This window comes from Daphnia pulicaria, chromosome 1 (assembly GCF_021234035.1).
Source record: "Daphnia pulicaria isolate SC F1-1A chromosome 1, SC_F0-13Bv2, whole genome shotgun sequence".
In the NCBI taxonomy this organism is placed as follows: Eukaryota; Metazoa; Arthropoda; class Branchiopoda; order Diplostraca; family Daphniidae; genus Daphnia; species Daphnia pulicaria.
Genome location: NC_060913.1, coordinates 16969346 through 16985906, shown reverse-complemented (window position 1 = coordinate 16985906; position 16561 = coordinate 16969346). Strand labels below are relative to the sequence as shown.

Sequence of the window (16561 nt, the reverse complement as noted above, 5' to 3'; positions counted from 1 at the left end):
TAAATTATAAAACTAACTTATAAGTACCATGCTCACTTGGTATGCATGCAACTTTCAATTTTGCAAAGGCGTGTATGCAAATTAACCTGGAGTACATGAAAAGTAATAATCGCTTACTATTGCGCAATTATCAAATGTAGCCAAAAATTCGCGATCTCCACGAATTTGGGGTGATGAAGATCGCATGTAGTGTAAAATCAGATGAATTGAGGGTTTTACGATACTTTCTTATCAACAGGAAACTGATCTCAGATTTTACACGGACACGGAGATGTTCAAAGTAACTCCCCGCGAGCAGGAGAAGGAGTTGAGTTGATAAAAGTTTTTGAGTGCAGCCTAGCGGCCAAGATAGGAACCCAGGAAATATTATTCATCTTCAGTTCTTCACCGATGGTTGCTAGAAAAGTCTACTGATTAAAAGACACAATAAAAGAAGAAGCTAGGCAACTGTAGTTCCCAAAGTTGTTACAATAAATTGTAATGGATCTTGAAGATCGTGAACTCAGTCCTCAAAATACAGAGAAGCTAGTCCAATTTCAGGTAAGAAATCGACTTATTCATGTATATATTCGTCATAAAATGTTGAAAGTAAAAGTGTTAAGTAAATGTCTCTTTATAAAGGAGTTGTCTGGAATCGATGATCTGGACAAATGTATGGAGATTTTAGAGAGGCACAACTGGGATGTAGAGACAGCCATACATGATCATCTTGGTCTAGATCCCAGAGAAATGGCTCAACCTGCCAGGGAAATGCCTGTATTTCCTCTACAAAATGGACAACCTACTGTCCACAGACCTCTCCCACAGAACCCACCTAGAACACAACCTGTCGACTCAGTTATTCAAAGGATAATGACTTACTTCTTCAACCCCTTCCTTGATGACAACACAGGCCTTTTTCCATTGCCAAACCAAAGGCCTGATGGGTTTACAGGATGGCTGTTTTTCCTCTCATCTCTTCCATTAAGAGTTGTGATGGTTACATTTTATCATTTAACCCGTTTTGTCTTCAGGATCATCAGACCAGAAAACCGACCAGGTATTTAAATCTCTACTTTCCTTCAAAATTTCCTTTCTAATTGTGTTTCTGTTAATCCAATAGCTGTCACAGATCCAACAGGAAATGTCATTTCCTTCATTCACGAGTATAATGAAACATTTGGAGATCAACACCCAACTTTCTATCCTGGAACCTACAGTCAGGTTCTCAATGAAGCTAAAAAAGATCTTAAATTTTTGTTGGCATACCTCCACTGTAAAGACCACCAAGACACAAATAAGTTTTGCCGTCAGACGCTCTGCAACCCTCAAGTCATAGAGTTCATTAATAGCAATTGCTTAATGTGGGCGTGCAGTGTAAATAGTTTGGAAGGCTACCGTGTCTCGCAAGCGCTTCGAGAGAATACTTACCCATTTTTGGCCATTATTGTTCAGAGGGAATTCCGTATGACCGTCGTTGGGAGGTACACGGGAAAAATTTCTGTTGCAATATTGAAATCGATTTTTAACGATCTTTTCATGATTTCATTTGCAGAATTGAAGGATTTATTGAACCAGATGCCCTAGTTCAACGTTTACGAACCACAATTTCAGATAATGAAGCTTTTCTAGTGGCCGCAAGGGCAGACCGTGAAGAACGTAGTTTTAACCAAGCTCTAAGGTTAGAGCAAGATGAAGCTTATCTCGAATCGTTACGAGCTGATCAAGAGAAGGAAGAGAAAAAGAGACGTGATCGTTTGCTTGAAGAAGAACGTCTTAGGGAGATTAGAGAGATGGAACTAGCCGAAGAACGAAAGAAAGAGGTAAGGACGACAAGTATATCGCTATCCAATCCGGATTTAATTTTACCCACCCTTTGTAGGAAATGATCCGGAGGAAGCAAGAAGCAATTAACTTGATACCGCCAGAACCCGCTGCCGACGAATCCGGAATTTGCCGTATTCTGATCCGATTACCTAGAGGGCAGAAACTAGAACGGCGCTTCCATCGAACAATCCACACACTCAAAGTAATTTTTTCTCATGGCCATTTCAAACCTTAAATCCATGACCATATAAAATTTTTTATCTGCTAATTATTTCGCAATAGGATCTGTACTATTTTATTTTGGCTCATCCCGATTCTCCATATCAATTTGAAATGGCTACTTCTTTCCCTAAGCGAACGTTACCATGGCAGCCCGACATGGATACTTACCCGACGTTGGCAGAAGTAGGTCTTGGAGCCTCTGAAGCTCTTCTCGTCTTGGACTTGGATGCTTGATCAGTAGAGTTAAAAAATAATGTGTTTACAAAAACCTTTACCTACTCTTGCCCCCAAATTTTTCTTCAATTTCACATTGACCCGGTATTAAACCGCCATAAAAGTATCATGATCATAAAGAAAGAATAAAGAATTTCCATATATATTTTCTGTTATTTCCTTAATTTTGACCCAAAAGCCAGAAAAACCGGCAAAACAGCACAGAGCGACACCTGACAAGCCCCGGCTATTTTGTTAGCTATTGAATAAATTTTGCATATAAATGTCTAGGAAAAAAGGAATTTTGAACAAAAGAATCAAGAAGCTTTAGTGGAAATGAGGAAAGGGGAGCGGTTGAAACCGAACCAATCAAGAACAAAATAATTGGGTAAAAAAAATCAAATTCAAGGAAAACACTGGGGGGGAGGGGAGATGTGGGGTGTATGGGAGTGTAGAGGTTAAGGGCCCTACTAGAAATAAACATAAAATGTCTTCATTAATTTTCCTCTTCTCTGGAAAGTTTTGGTTTCACAAGGACAACACACGCACGGAACAATAATTTATGATCGGGGAAAATAATAATAAAAAAAAAAAAAATAGGAGAAATGAAAAAAAACAAAAAAACAACGAAGAGCTGTCTTTACTACAGACCAGGAAAAATCCCAGAGATTCTCGGAGAATTTACAACAGTTGCGGATTAAAGCATCGGGAATAGCGGTGTGTACTTCATTCGGTCCAATGTCTAACTTTAGCACATGAGACCGAATCTACCTCAGACTAGTGAACAGATTCAACACCGATCGTGTTTCCTGTAATTAAAAAATAAGAATGAAAATGATTTCAATGTATTACATTAAGTGTACAAAAATTAATCTTTACCTTTTGCGATCGGGTCTTGTTAAATACGCTCCAGAACCTTAATGTCTCGTCGCCCGCTCCTGTTACTATGGACTCACCATCGGGCGACATCGCCAGATAAAGAACACGATAGGAATGGCCTGTCAGTTGTGCAACCTGAGCTAGGCTCGGGTATTTCCAGATAAGAATTTGATTTTGCGAGTATCCATGGGTACTCACCTGTAAAGTAAAATAAAAAAGCGGAATTAACAAAGTTATTTTGTGTATCAAGCTTTTTTTTTGTATTTGTTTTTAACTTACCAACTCCGACGAATGCTTGGACCAAGCCAAATTGCACACTTGTGATCCCGTATCGACATATTGCATGGGTTGCCCGGTGAGCGTGTTCCAGAAACGGATGCATCGATCTGCGGTACCTCCACCACTAGCTAAAACTCCGTGATGATGTGGCGACCAAGCAATCGCTATTTTTAAAACACCAAAACATTCAACGTCAAATACAAAATACTACCAAGACTTTAAATGAATATTACCTTTGACAGCTGCCAAATGTTCGGTAAACGTCTGCAATGGCGCAACAGAATGGAGTCCCCAGACAAATAACTTATTGTCATTACCACCAGAAGCTAGGAGTTGATTATCAGGTGACCATTTCAGGCCACACACCTCTTGTCGATGTCCAGAAAGTCGCCTTTGCGCGATCGAGGGAGGAGTGCGAATATCCCTCTGCAAGATAAGGCGATCTCGGCTTCCGGAGGCAAGGAGGTCTCCGTTCCACGCTAAAGCACCCACACGCGCTGTATGTCCTTCCAGCGTGTGAATCCGCTTACCAGCAGTTACGTCCCAAACTTGAACTGTTCCGCGATGTGTGCCCACCGAAACTAAGTGACCTCGTTCCGCCCAAGCCACCGAGGTAACGCTATCACCTTCCGGTGCTAAATCGCACAATCGCGTCACCTGATAAACCAATAACAGTAAAATATTATTCGCAATTAAATATTATCTTGGTGTCGTATACTTGGCTAGTTGCAGCTGCCCACAGATATACACACGCCCCTAGTCCGACACTTAGCACATTTTGGGAAGACCAATCTACTAGATTTAAGTAGAAATCATCCTGTAGTTCAGGAGCATCAAGAACCTGAAAGAAGATTTGATTAGTTGAATTCATTTATTTGAAGGTGGAATTGTATAAGCATTACTTTAAAAGGCACTTTGGCAATTTTTCTTGCTGCTTTACGTGGAGATTGCAGCAGCTTTTGGCTTGCGGGACTCAGTGGTGATAGCGAATATGGCTGACTTACTCGATTTTCTGGTTTTAATGGACTATCATACTAAAAGAGAGGAAAATATATTAAAGCTTTGTCGCATTTTGATTATAAAAAATAATTGGTATTTACGTGAAACACTCGGCGTTTCTTGTTTTGTAGTTCCCGAGGATCCTCGATACCACTGTTGAGAACTTCATTCTCTAGAATGGAACGAAATAAGCTCCGATCGCGACCAGCAGCGTCACTCGCAACAGGAGGACCTTCTCGATTCCTCATACTAGATGACGTTGGGCTTAATTCTTCTTTCATGTGGAAGGCGACTTGCCAGTTGTTTCCGGCTCGAGTTGGGACAAGTCGATCACCGATATTGCGAGTAGAATTTGGTCGGTTTTTGGTGGGCTAAATTTGTAAAAGAAAGGATTAAATTACAATAAATAGCACAGAAAAAAATATTTAGAGATTAGAGACTTACTGAGATAAGCGCAGAGGTCGTCGTCGTCGCGGTTGAAGGTCCTGCCGTTAGCTCCATCGTTCGCCTGAGGCGACGATCATAACTGGAATCCAACATGTTGTTCTGGTGCGCTATGAAATATAAGACAAAAATAGAAATATTTTATTTCACCGAAACAGGTGCTCGAATTACACGAAAATAACACGCGCAGTTGTGGCACGGGACATCTGACTACCACAGCACCCGGTAGATCAAAATACGAACAATAAGATTTCTACTCGACTCTGGGGTCTAACAATGGGTACACTATGATCCCTGAATGTTCTTTTCTTCATGTACAAAAGACAACCAACTCTCCCCACCACTAACAACAATAAGAGTCCTTCAGGTGTATGGATAAATAACATTTCCTGCAGTCAGATTCCCTCCCTCCACCCACCCAACCCTCTTTTAGGCAAATGGGTTACATCCTGTCTGAATGCTTCCTGGTACGCTACTTTGAACATCTGCCCATGAACACCATGATACTCAAATTTGCAAGTGTAATTAAACTGATAACTGGAGACAATCTGAAATAGTGAATCCAGTTCAGCAGATACTGCAATACGAAACCCTAGCCCAAGGTTTTATGCAAATTGACACAAACAGGAAGGTGTTGGGTGTAAGAAACAGTTGCAATGGCAAACCATGAACACACAAAAATGAAGCAATTAAAATAAAAAGCATTATTCAAATAAAAAGAATTGTCTTACTGAAGATGGTAAGGCCAAAACAGAATCCTGAGATACTTTGAGGTTTTAGGCTAATATTAATCAGCAGCCCAGAGAAAAAAGTAGTCCAATAATCGGCTCCAACTGATTAGACAGAACTAATGAAGGATCTGCAGAAACTTTGGATAAATTACCTGCTGAGTGGTGCTGCAGCAAGATAAAGTAACTCGTGATTTGCACTAGGTTGCTAATTTAGATTGTAGAGGATGATAAAACAACACGTCTTGCCACGGAAAACTCCCAGCCTGAAATGATAAACATCACTAAGTATCGAGGAAATGAAAACAGAAATACACAGATGAGAAAAACATTGATGACGAATTCATTTTTCAAGGCGAGTCTCCACCCCTTTCAGTAGGGACAAACAAGTTATTTTCGATCCCAGACGAATTGGCGTCACCACACTTTTAATAAAACAATATAGATAATTACCCTTTAAAAAAACTTCATTTAAATGGACATTTTGATTAAAACATTCCCAATAATGAACTTGAGAAGAACAAAACAACAGTAGACAACGGGCTGAGATGTAGCAACGGTTAAATTTTTGTTGTCTACAAAGATGGCTGTGCAACATTGCCAAGTTTAGAGATAAAGAACAAATTTGGAAAAAAGATCAAAAATTCCCCTCCCCCTCCCAGGTCCCAAAGCTGTCTTTCCTCCTCGTTTTCGACATACATAGTCATTTGAACTGATCGACCTTCAAGGCTTCCACAGTCATTAATTTAAATTTTGAATGGGCGAGTCCCAGCATCTGCACAGATGTTAGACAGATTAAGATTTGAATCTCCGTTTGATAACCGAAACCGTGATTGAACTGTAGACAGTCTACAAAATGGTCGTCGGTTACATTTGAAAATTGAAATGACCCAGTATCAATTCAGGCAATAAAGCAACGAATGAACAAAATATATTTCATCGATTCATTTTAACAAAAAACTATGTGGCGGTATTAGGGTTTACTGATTTACTTACCAATTAACAGAATCTCGGTATGAATTGTTCTTGAATGTGGAATAGACGAACAAAAGTTGCTCCGGCGGGAACTGACGAGGTTATGTCGCCCGCCAAAATGTAACAAGTGTCTCTTATAGGCACAAGATGTTACTAACCGTCACTTGGTAGGCTGGTTTAAAAAAAAATATTCACGTTGATAAGGTTAGACAAGTCCAGACTCTGCGCAGTACACTTTCATAAGTCTCGTGCGGGAAAGAGCTGAGACGTGATTCGTCCGCACAATTTATGTTCGGTGCACTTTGATCGGTAAAATTAGAAAAACAAATCAATATTCACTCGATTAATATATTTTACACGATGAAGCTTCCATACACACTCTGAATTTTAAAAAGAAAGTGCAAAAAACATGGCTTAATTTGTTAAAAAAATAAGCGTAGGACTATTATCATAGGCATTGAGCAATATCTAAAATGGAGGACAACTTTTTCAGAAAAAACCGCGTAAAAGGCGCAATAAATAAAATAAGTAAAAAAGAAAAACTGATTTAACACTGGACGATGGTAGGGGGTTCGTCTTTCTTCTTTTTGCAGTCGCCTTCATAAACACATTTGCGGATTTCCAGGCCAATGGCTCGAGCCAGCGGGGGTGGCACGGCATTACCTACCTGGAAAAACGTAAAAAAGGGCAAAATAATGAGAGAGTCAATTTTCGTTCGACCTTTTTAAGAGAGAAACCATATTTCCGGTTCGAACCTGTCGATGTTTGTCAGTAATGTTGCCGAAGAAGCGGTACGAATCAGGAAAACCTTGCGAGCGAGCACACTCTCGTACACTGACGACGCGGTGCTGTTCCGGATGCAACACACGGCCCTATTCAAACAGAAAGATAAAGAAACTGGGGGGACTTGTTTTACTTCAGATATGGCTGGATACCTGTTTCCCCATGGGCTCGGGGTTGGTAATTGTTGTTGAGAAAAATCCATCCCATTCCAGACGTCCGTAAAGTCCAGCCCAGTTGTTGTGTCGGTTACCCGTGTGCGGAAGACACCACGGAATGAGCGTGTTGTGTTGTTTGTCCAACGGATCGCATTGTCGCCCTTCGGCGCAAGAACAAACTCCTCGCATTGCTCCGCTTAAAGAACGTCCGTTCTTGTCTTCGTGAGTGTAACGAAGTTTAACCGTCATGACGCCATCCTTTAGACGAACTTCTGTATTGGGTAAATCACGCCAATCCGAGCCTGGTTTCGATGGAATAAAGGCGATACGTGCTTCGACTAATGGCGCCATTTCCTTGGAAATGTGATCTCGAAGGACGTTGGATTGTTCCGATTCCGTTCCGCGCATCCATCGCTGGAAGTGAGATTGTGGATCGCCTCCATACGATATTTCTTCCTGTTTAGCGCCGTTGGGGATTTCAGGTAGATCAGACATGGCGTCACGAACTGTGACGGTGCGATATGGAGCGGATAAGAGCCAGCGGCAATTGGAGTAAAACTTATCGCGGCCGACAGCTACTGATAGTTGGCACCCTCTACGGCTGAAGACGTGAGTCGGCTCGGGATACAATGGAAGCTTTTCACCGGGTGCAGCTGCGAAAATAAACGCTCGCCGTCTAGTCTGCGAAACGCCGTAGTTACCGGCTTGTAGGACTCCGAAAGTGCATTGATAGCCCATTCGAACTAAGCAGCGCATTGTTAGTTTCAGGACCATGTTCCGCTTGAATGAAACAAAGTTACGGACGTTTTCCAGAATGAAGAATCGCGGGCGGTAGTAATCGCAATAACTCAAATAAGAAACAATTAAAGAGTTACGGAATGATGAATATTGGCGAGAATTGAAGCGATTCATGCCGCTGAAACCTTGGCATGGCGGCCCTCCACAGAGCAGCTCTACGCCGTCTTTTGGTGGTAGAGCTTGTCCGTTTTGTTCCAGTAGGCCGTCAATGGCCATCTTGAGGATAGTATTACAATCATCGGTAAAGACGGCAGCATCAGGATTGTTGAGTCGGAAAGCTTGAGCTGCCGTAGGCTCACACTCAATAGCCCAGTAGGTCTTGGCCACTCCCGACTGGTGTAGGCCTTCGGACAATCCGCCGCAACCGGCGAAAATGTCTAAAGTCTTGAGCGGTTCAATTTTAGGATACGATGGGTAGGTCGGCTGAATAGATTTTGCACTTTTGAGTGACTTTCCACCTTTTCCTTTGGAACTGGAACCGATTCGCTCGGCTTCCACTGGTGGCGGCTCAAATTCCCGCTCAGCCGGGTTGTAGGCCTTATTGAAATACATGCGGTTAGGTCCACCCCGGACAAATTCTTCAATGGGTTCATCAATGGCAGTGCTGCAGACAAGGACGCACTTGTCTACAACTTTGTTTAACTCCAGTTTGTGTATCTCATCCGACCAGTAGACCAAATTCCAGTCAGAGCGAAAGCCTGCATCACGCCCCAAATGGGTGTCGGCCGGACGGTAGATGCGTTTAACTTTTAGACAGACTTCACGAGCATTCAAATTGTTGTCTAAAATAAAGAAAGCACGTTAGACACGAATGAATTAAATATTAATTGTTAATAATTAACTTACGCAGGATGCCATTATAGGCAATACCAACGACATAGCCAATACAGAATGGGTCGGGTGTGTCGTTATTCGATCCTTTGATGTTGTCCGTTTTCCTGTACTTTTCTGGGTAATATTCTTCGTCGTACTCTACTCCGAAAATATCATCTTCCTCTGGATCAATCTTCTCCTTTTTAACAATACTCCCATCTGGCCCCCGCATTGCATAAGCGCCCGGTTCGAGGAAAACGGCTTCACCGACTTTGATATCCAATTCGTGCCATGTGACGCTGTCAAAACCGCCTGAATCCAACTTGTTGCCCAATTTGGCAAAATCACGTTGGCGGATAACATCCAGGCGATCACAGCAGGGACATCCTTTGATGTTGTTTACTACGTCCGGGCATTCGGCTGGATCTTCAAAACGGCCAGTCCTTCCATGGTAGAGATAGCGGTACCAAAACGTCGTGTCGGAATGATCTTCTTCGCTCTGAAATAAAGACGGGTCATCTGATCCACCTTCTGCTTTCCATTTGACGGGATCCACTGGTTTGTACTTGACGTTGACAACTTTCACGACGGCAGACAGGAGAAGGTCTTCGCAATCTTCGATCAGAACAAGCTCTCTGGGATCGTCGCAAGTTTCTCCCAGCACAGTGTCAGTTCCACGGCAAAACCAGCGGGCGTGTAGAAACTGTTCCCCACTTTTCCCATCTTCCCATAAAGCTACGACTTCGGCAATATACATGGGAATGCTAGGATCATCTGGTTCGATGGTGACGTGGCCTCCGGCAAAGACGCGCATGTCTCCGTTGACAATCGCAGCAGAGTAGAAAGTGAGATCGTCGACTTCTTTCAATTCCGGTCCATCCCATTCAATTTTGTAGGCGTGGCGCTTGACAGGTTTTTTGTGGTCGACATCCAGACTCACCACCTCAATTTCCGTGTCGAGAACAGCGTCCAGTTCGTCATCGTCGTCTGCCACTTGAACAGCTCTATTCGGACACTTCCGGAGGACACAACTCTGTTTGCTGCGACCGGAACCGCCAAATTTCACCATGTCTCGACAGAAATTGCACTTACCGCAGTCTGTTTGCTGGCAGGCTTCGCAAATACCACAGCGAGTACGGCGAGGAGCAGACGTAGGGCCGAATTTGTCCTCTCCTTGCTCCATTTGATCACGGAAAAAGCTCTCGAAGACGTAACCAACCAATGGCGTAGTAGTAGCTTTTGTCCAGTTGGGGCCTTTTTTGGCTTTAGGCTGGCGTCTCTTCTCCAATTTTCGGGTAGCTCTTCTCTTACCGAGTGTGATACCTGACAATTGAATCAGCGTACGCATACACGGGCTAAGAATAAGTGGCGGCTCGTCTTCGGCTCCAGCTGCATCAAAGTGATATACGCGATCGCAGACAAATTCGGCGTAGCGCAAAAGGGAATCCTCCGATACGCGGGAACCATTGGGCATCAAAGAATTCTGCAGTCTAGTCAGTAGATCTTCATATTCGGCGTTGTCGTCTTCGATCAAGAGCTCGATGACCGTCTTGCTGAGAAAAATCTTTTCTTCCAACTCGTTCATGATGGGTTCGTACAATTCTGAAGCCGACATTAAATAGTAGTCAGCATAAGAAGTGGCGAAACCTGAAAATCGATAAATGAATACAGGAATATTTTTAAAACATCTAATTAATAAATTAAAACATACACATGATTGCTTTTTCTCCTCCATCGAAGCCACTGATGAACCACTCGTTGATGGGCCCGATCTCTTTCGTCGCAATACCTCCTTCGACACCCGGGTTATCGTTCCACACAGGCTTAACGTAACCATAAGCGAAGAGTAAATGGTTAGCTTCGATTGCACCCCCGTCTAGATGACATAAATGGCCAGGTTCGTCGTAAATGCCAAACTGGGTGAGCTTCAAGATGGGTCTTTGATCCAATTCTGACATGACCTCTTCTTCACCAGTGAACAAGCTCAACGATGGATCAGTTAGAGCAATAATTTCTTCAATGGAATCTGCTGGTGGACCAGGGAAATATTTCAAATCAGGAGAATCAAACCTTGGAAATGAAATCATTAATTGATTTTATGATAACAGACAAGAAAAATAATGATTAAGTTACCTTTGACGACACACATGACAGCGATTAGGATCTTTACGGTTGATTTTCTTCTTCCTTGATGGCCTATAGCCACCAATATCTGGCAATTCTACCTTTGCATGCCTGCTGGCAGTTCTTCGTTTTTTTTTTGTGTTGCCAGGAAGGAAATCATCGTCCCCCTCACCAGACGCAGCAGCTTCATCAAATGTATACCTAACTTTAACTCCTCTTGTCTTTGACAATACAGTTACTGGTTTAGATGTTGGCTTATTGGCTTCTTCTTCAACTGTTTTGGGCATCGGCTTGGTTTCTTCTTCAACGGGTGTAGTGTCTGGGCTTGATTCACTATTAGCTTGAAGTTCTGGGGGCTCTTCTTTCACATTGACTTCATTTCCTGCAACCCCATCACCATCTGTGCATTCTATTCTCATTATGGTTGTCAAATATACCTATAAAAATACCAATACACTTGAATAAGGCAATTATTGTAAAAAAAAAACAATGCTAAAGCACATTGTTAACTGTCTAGTATGTTTTATGTATCGGGAATAATAATTCTACTTAAACTTACTTGTTGAAAATTATCCACTGAAGGCCGACGTGACTTCTTTAAAAAAACCTAAAATAATGAATTCGTAAAATCAAAATCTCTCACTGACAAAGCACTGCCAATTCAACTAACTCATGGAGTCATGGCTCTCAGCTGATCGTTTTTCGCGCCTTTTTATGGATTATGGAAGACAGTGCCAGAGACAGTGGTGCCACCTTCTAAAAAAAGACGCAATCTAAAATAAAATGAATAAATGAAAAAATGATATAAGAATAAGATTATAAGAAATAAAAAAATTGAAATTCAAACTTTCTACAAAGTGTAAGAACCGTGCGTCCTTCAATGCGTGTATCGACATATAGTACACAATTCAATAATTACATGAGTTTGAATTGCGGTATTTAAACTGCATTTAAACTACCCCAAATGAGAGAAGATGAATGTTTAAATTCTGGAATTTATCCCAGAAACCGTAAAGATGATAGCCTACGTTTGATGATTTCACTTCAAACGTATGCAAATAGAAGATGATGACCTCATTATTCCCGAAATGATAAATCATGGCTTCATTAACCTTGATCATTATTCACAACTTTCTTTTTTAGTATCCTACTTTTATTTATCGATACTAATATAGATATTTCGCACGAAAACAAATTTTTTCCCTTCTGTTTACCTTACTAGCCATGCACCGAAATAAAAAGTTGACGATCTCGTTAACTGCGGACTCCAGCAAACGTGCATGTTTGCAATAAAAAGATGGACCCCATTCACAAACTTGCTGTTCTAAATTCAGCGCACCTCACTAGTAGTGAGTCACGTACAGACTGAAAAGTCTTTGAAGGTGGAATGAGTGGAGAAGTTCCTTTGCTAAAAATCGTGTGTATTTGTTATACGGCAACTTATTATTATGTAAAGAGCGTGAATTCTCTCTTTACAGTTGCGTTCGTGAGATTTTGTTGTGTGTAAGTTAGGTTAAGGAGCAACTCAGTGAATGTTGAAATTTCGGGGTACTGAACTAAACAATAATAATAATAATACGTATGGCAAACAGAAAGGCACCTAACTGTGTGATCACGGGGGGGGGGAGGGGGTTATGAACAAGCCAGTTATTTATATTATTTTGTGAATTTTTAAAAAAGTATCAACTAATATTTTCGAAGAGTAGTCCACTGGTATGTAGCGACGAAACGGTTGGCAGTGGCGGTTATTTCTCTCCTTCACTTGTGTTCAGTCTGGAAATTGATTGCCCAATCAATTACCGGCCAGTAAGAGTCATTTGCCGGCTGAAGCTTGCAGATGGTTTTGTTGCATTTCGACATCTTCTCTACTCTGTGGCACGAGGGCCATGTCTCGACGAATGGACGGCTGGAAGAGTCTGGAGACGTAAAGGGCCTGTTTTGAATTCAACACACAAGAATCAGTTGGCCACCACATCTTAACTAACAGCCGTCTGTTGTAAATTAAAAGCGCTGATACCGTTAAGGAAGCAGCGATGGCGCCGATGAGAAATCCCGACAGCACGTCACTCCTGTAAACAAGAAAAGAAGACATAATAAATCCCAAAAGATTGATTGCGCACTAAAGGGGATTTTGATAGTCTTAGAAAGTTTAATTATAAGTCCATGGAAACGCACCAGTGGTGTTTGTAGTCGGAAACTCGGGAAAGGCCAGTGTACCACGAAAGCATTAATACGCATATCTGGATAGTTGGCCGGAGTAGCTTTGAGCCTGACCAGTTCATCCGCCGTTGGAGATAGAAGGCCAAAAACAGCATCGTGTAAGCCGAAAAGGAAGAGTGACCAGATGGGAAAGACAATCTAAATGCAGATGACGAAAATGTGCAAGGTTTTAAATTATAATTTTTTTTTATGAAGCCAGCGAGCGTGAAGGTTCAAAACAGAACCTTCCCATATTTTTCGTTTGAGTTCTATTTACCTAGATTCCCGAAGTAGTTTTTCGTCGTCACCCGTACATTTGTAATCGGTGATATAAGTAGGCGGTCCGTCCAACGGACATAACTGAGCAAAGTTTTCCGGCTGACAGACGGCAATAAAGTGGGGACTGTAAATTTGAAATATCACGTCATCAAAATCGATGATTCAAGAGAAATAAGAAACATGAGGATGGCAAAGTTCCATTCTGTTAGTTATAGTAGATACACACCGGAGACGGCCGATGGTGTATTTGCCAAAATCTGTGGCCAGCTGTGAGCAAGCAGCACCGAAGAGAAAGATGGCAACCAAGTGGACCAGCTCGGCGATCACGGAAGGTATTCGAATAGCCGATGAAACGTTGATTGTTGAAGCACTGTTCTGGCGCGTCAGCCTCTTAGAGTTGTTGGAGTTGTTTCTCCATCGAAATATCTCGATAATAATCATCTGTTTGAATGTTTTAAAAAGACAATGTTAAAAATTATTATTCTCGAGTCATATTTGGCTTGTCGCTGACGGGTTAGATCGATCCATCTAGCCAACGGTATCGTTAAAAAGAAAACCAATAACGTAGAGAGAGAGAGAGAGAAAAAGTGTACATCCGAGGGCCGTTACGACAAAAACAATAAAAGAGATAGAGAGTCGAGATATTCTCTTTCATAGATTGTAAGCCATATAAGCAGAGTATAGTACTAGTACGAAGAAGGAACGAAAAAGAAGCTGTTAAAAACGATCGATCAATCCAGCCAGCCAAACAACAGCAGCCATACGAAAGAAGAAAAAAAAAAGCCAAAAATAAGAAATAGGGAAATAAACCAGACTCTCTCTCTTAGGACCTAAGCCGGTCGGTGGGGGTTTTTTAAATGTTATTATTATACCGATAGGATGGGCAGGCCGAGGCTGTAACAATACAGCACAACATTGGTGACGGTCGACTCCTTGAAAGGGTAGCGAATGGAAGCGTCATCACAGTAGAATCCACGTTGGAATGCCTTGCCGAGCAGGTGCAAAAGTAGGACCGGCAACCAAACTGTTGTGTAGGTTATATATATGTGTGTTATAATTGTTTTCCCAGGCCAGCAACGAACACACTGGGAGGATATGTGTCGTCGTTAATTCTCCGGTCTCTTTCAAAAACCGACCCGACATCTCCAGCTGTCGACTTTTTTTCTTTATTTTTCTTTTTGAAACAAAAAAAGTGTGTCCGGCTCTCTCTCTCACTCCAGCATCATTAAAAAGAGTGTACACAAAACAACACAATCTAAACGTAAAGAATATAAGCCATGCTTTTTTCAGACATCAAACGGCCAGGTCAAACGAAAACAAAACAATTTTCTATTTTAAAGCAATTAAAATGTTAATTGACTCATTTGTTTTTGGTTGATGAAGGGAGGAGGTAAGTTCCAGCGATTTCCAGTAGATCTAATTTTTGTTCTCATGCGCCAGGTATAGATATTAATGGGCGTTGAATTTGATTTCATTCCAGGTCTTGTTTTTTTTTCTGTGAATAGCCAAAAGATGGGAAAAACATACCGTCACAATGGGACCGACATATCCGACTCCGCCGACGACTATGCGCGACAAAGACGAGTCCAGGTACGGGTAGCGGATGTCCGGGTCGTTACAGAAGAAGCCATGATGCGGCACAGTCCAGGCTTTCTCCGGGATGAGCGGAAGGACGACGAAGACTGATGTTGCGTGTACATGTCAGTCACGACCCCCCAACCAACCAATACCAATATCAACAAAAACTGATGGAAGATGGAACATATTTCTCTCTCCTTCCGACTGGCGATACTCATTAGTTCTAATTACAAGCTCATTTTTCGTTTGCAAGGGGAGAAGAGGAACAGGAAATGGATCGCCTTCATAATGACTAATGATCATCTTGATTGGCTAATTCCTAATTGTACATGTTTCACTTACCCACGTTCTAATCAATTTTAAGGAAAGGCTTGAAATTCACCTAGTAAACACTACGTATATTGTGTCGGCAAAAAGATAAGGGGTTTTCCGTGTTGCAACTTTTTAAGTAAGATCCGGTCGTACTTTTTTTACACCTCATGACGAAATGGGGAAAAAATTTCATTTTCTCTTGTGGCGAAATCAAAGAGAATCCCAAAACCATATAGTAAATGTTGTTCCAATTAAGATTCAATTGAGATTAAAACTCGATAATCGATAACATTTGAATCGGCGCCGACAAAAGAAACTCCGCTTCCGTCGCATGAAATTTTCGAAAATTGGGGTTGGGTTACACACGCGATTGGTAGTTTCCGGCTCGCACACAAAATAAAACAAGAAAACGGGGGAAACTACTAGCAAATACCTCGAGGCAGTTTAAAACTAAAAGCGTATGTAGCACTTGAAAGCAATTTGTACGATTGTAGACATGACATCAACCAACTCAAAAAAAAAAAAGATGAAAAGCCTATTTTACTTTCTTTTCAATGCCACCGAATATGGCACGCATAACATTAATCCCGAGAGCCACACACAACTGTTTAGAAGTCAATAGCACGGAGATGTCGGCTTGATTTTTTTGTTTTTTCTTTCTACTCTAAAATAAACATTTCAAGAGATACGTTACCAATGGCGAGACAGATAAAGTCGATGACCACTTGGCGAATGAGTGCGGTAGCAGCCATTTCACTACTAATCACAGCACGCTGATCTTGAAACAAAATCAACAACAACAACAACAAACAATGGCTAACTGGCTGTAGACTCTCAAGCCCTGAATTTTTCAGATTTCTTAAACGGAGAAACAATTGCTATTGCTCAATGGGCTAGCACTTTAGTGTTGGGGCAGTGAGAGATGTTGGCATGCCGAGAGCACGAACTCGTTTAACTATCGAAACTGTTTCTGTC

The 16561-nt window shown here is 41.7% G+C and overlaps 4 protein-coding genes across 8 annotated transcripts; 1 reads left to right on the top strand and 3 right to left on the bottom strand.

Annotated features, from left to right (window-relative positions):
* The first annotated feature begins 334 nt into the window (after positions 1-334).
* LOC124312915 (FAS-associated factor 2-like) lies at positions 335-2405 on the top strand. The gene is made up of 6 exons (XM_046777480.1): positions 335-540; positions 622-1039; positions 1103-1463; positions 1535-1802; positions 1862-2008; positions 2089-2405. Exons 1-6 carry the CDS (start codon positions 481-483, stop codon positions 2260-2262), a joined length of 1428 nt encoding a protein of 475 aa, XP_046633436.1. The 5' UTR covers positions 335-480; the 3' UTR covers positions 2263-2405.
* On the bottom strand, positions 2389-6636 carry LOC124312892 (fizzy-related protein homolog). Of its 4 annotated transcripts, none has more exons than XM_046777442.1 (11): positions 6024-6164; positions 5726-5836; positions 5574-5675; positions 4843-4952; positions 4500-4769; positions 4302-4433; positions 4118-4240; positions 3633-4056; positions 3400-3563; positions 3121-3318; positions 2389-3050 (listed from the first exon to the last, which is right to left on the bottom strand). In XM_046777442.1, exons 4-11 carry the CDS (start codon positions 4936-4938, stop codon positions 3009-3011), a joined length of 1449 nt encoding a protein of 482 aa, XP_046633398.1. In that variant the 5' UTR covers positions 4939-4952; positions 5574-5675; positions 5726-5836; positions 6024-6164; the 3' UTR covers positions 2389-3008. The 4 variants fall into 4 exon arrangements, with proteins under 4 accessions (XP_046633398.1, XP_046633416.1, XP_046633424.1 ...); XM_046777460.1 differs by having other exon boundaries at positions 5574-5623; XM_046777468.1 differs by lacking the exon at positions 6024-6164 and adding an exon at positions 6567-6636 and having other exon boundaries at positions 5574-5836.
* A 243-nt stretch (positions 6637-6879) lies between these two features.
* Positions 6880-11935, bottom strand: LOC124321116 (DNA (cytosine-5)-methyltransferase 1-like). The gene is made up of 7 exons (XM_046784022.1): positions 11778-11935; positions 11228-11655; positions 10806-11164; positions 9128-10741; positions 7481-9063; positions 7301-7417; positions 6880-7212 (listed from the first exon to the last, which is right to left on the bottom strand). The coding sequence occupies exons 2-7, from the start codon at positions 11635-11637 to the stop codon at positions 7093-7095; spliced, it is 4203 nt and encodes a 1400-aa protein (XP_046639978.1). The 5' UTR covers positions 11638-11655; positions 11778-11935; the 3' UTR covers positions 6880-7092.
* Positions 11936-12622: 687 nt separating this feature from the next.
* Positions 12623-16558, bottom strand: LOC124340035 (putative phosphatidate phosphatase). Of its 2 annotated transcripts, none has more exons than XM_046792924.1 (7): positions 16281-16558; positions 15224-15378; positions 13923-14137; positions 13695-13820; positions 13394-13576; positions 13236-13287; positions 12623-13151 (listed from the first exon to the last, which is right to left on the bottom strand). In XM_046792924.1, the coding sequence occupies exons 1-7, from the start codon at positions 16336-16338 to the stop codon at positions 13032-13034; spliced, it is 909 nt and encodes a 302-aa protein (XP_046648880.1). In that variant the 5' UTR covers positions 16339-16558; the 3' UTR covers positions 12623-13031. The 2 variants fall into 2 exon arrangements, with proteins under 2 accessions (XP_046648880.1, XP_046648881.1); XM_046792925.1 differs by lacking the exon at positions 15224-15378 and adding an exon at positions 14569-14720.
* Between the last annotated feature and the right edge of the window lie 3 nt (positions 16559-16561).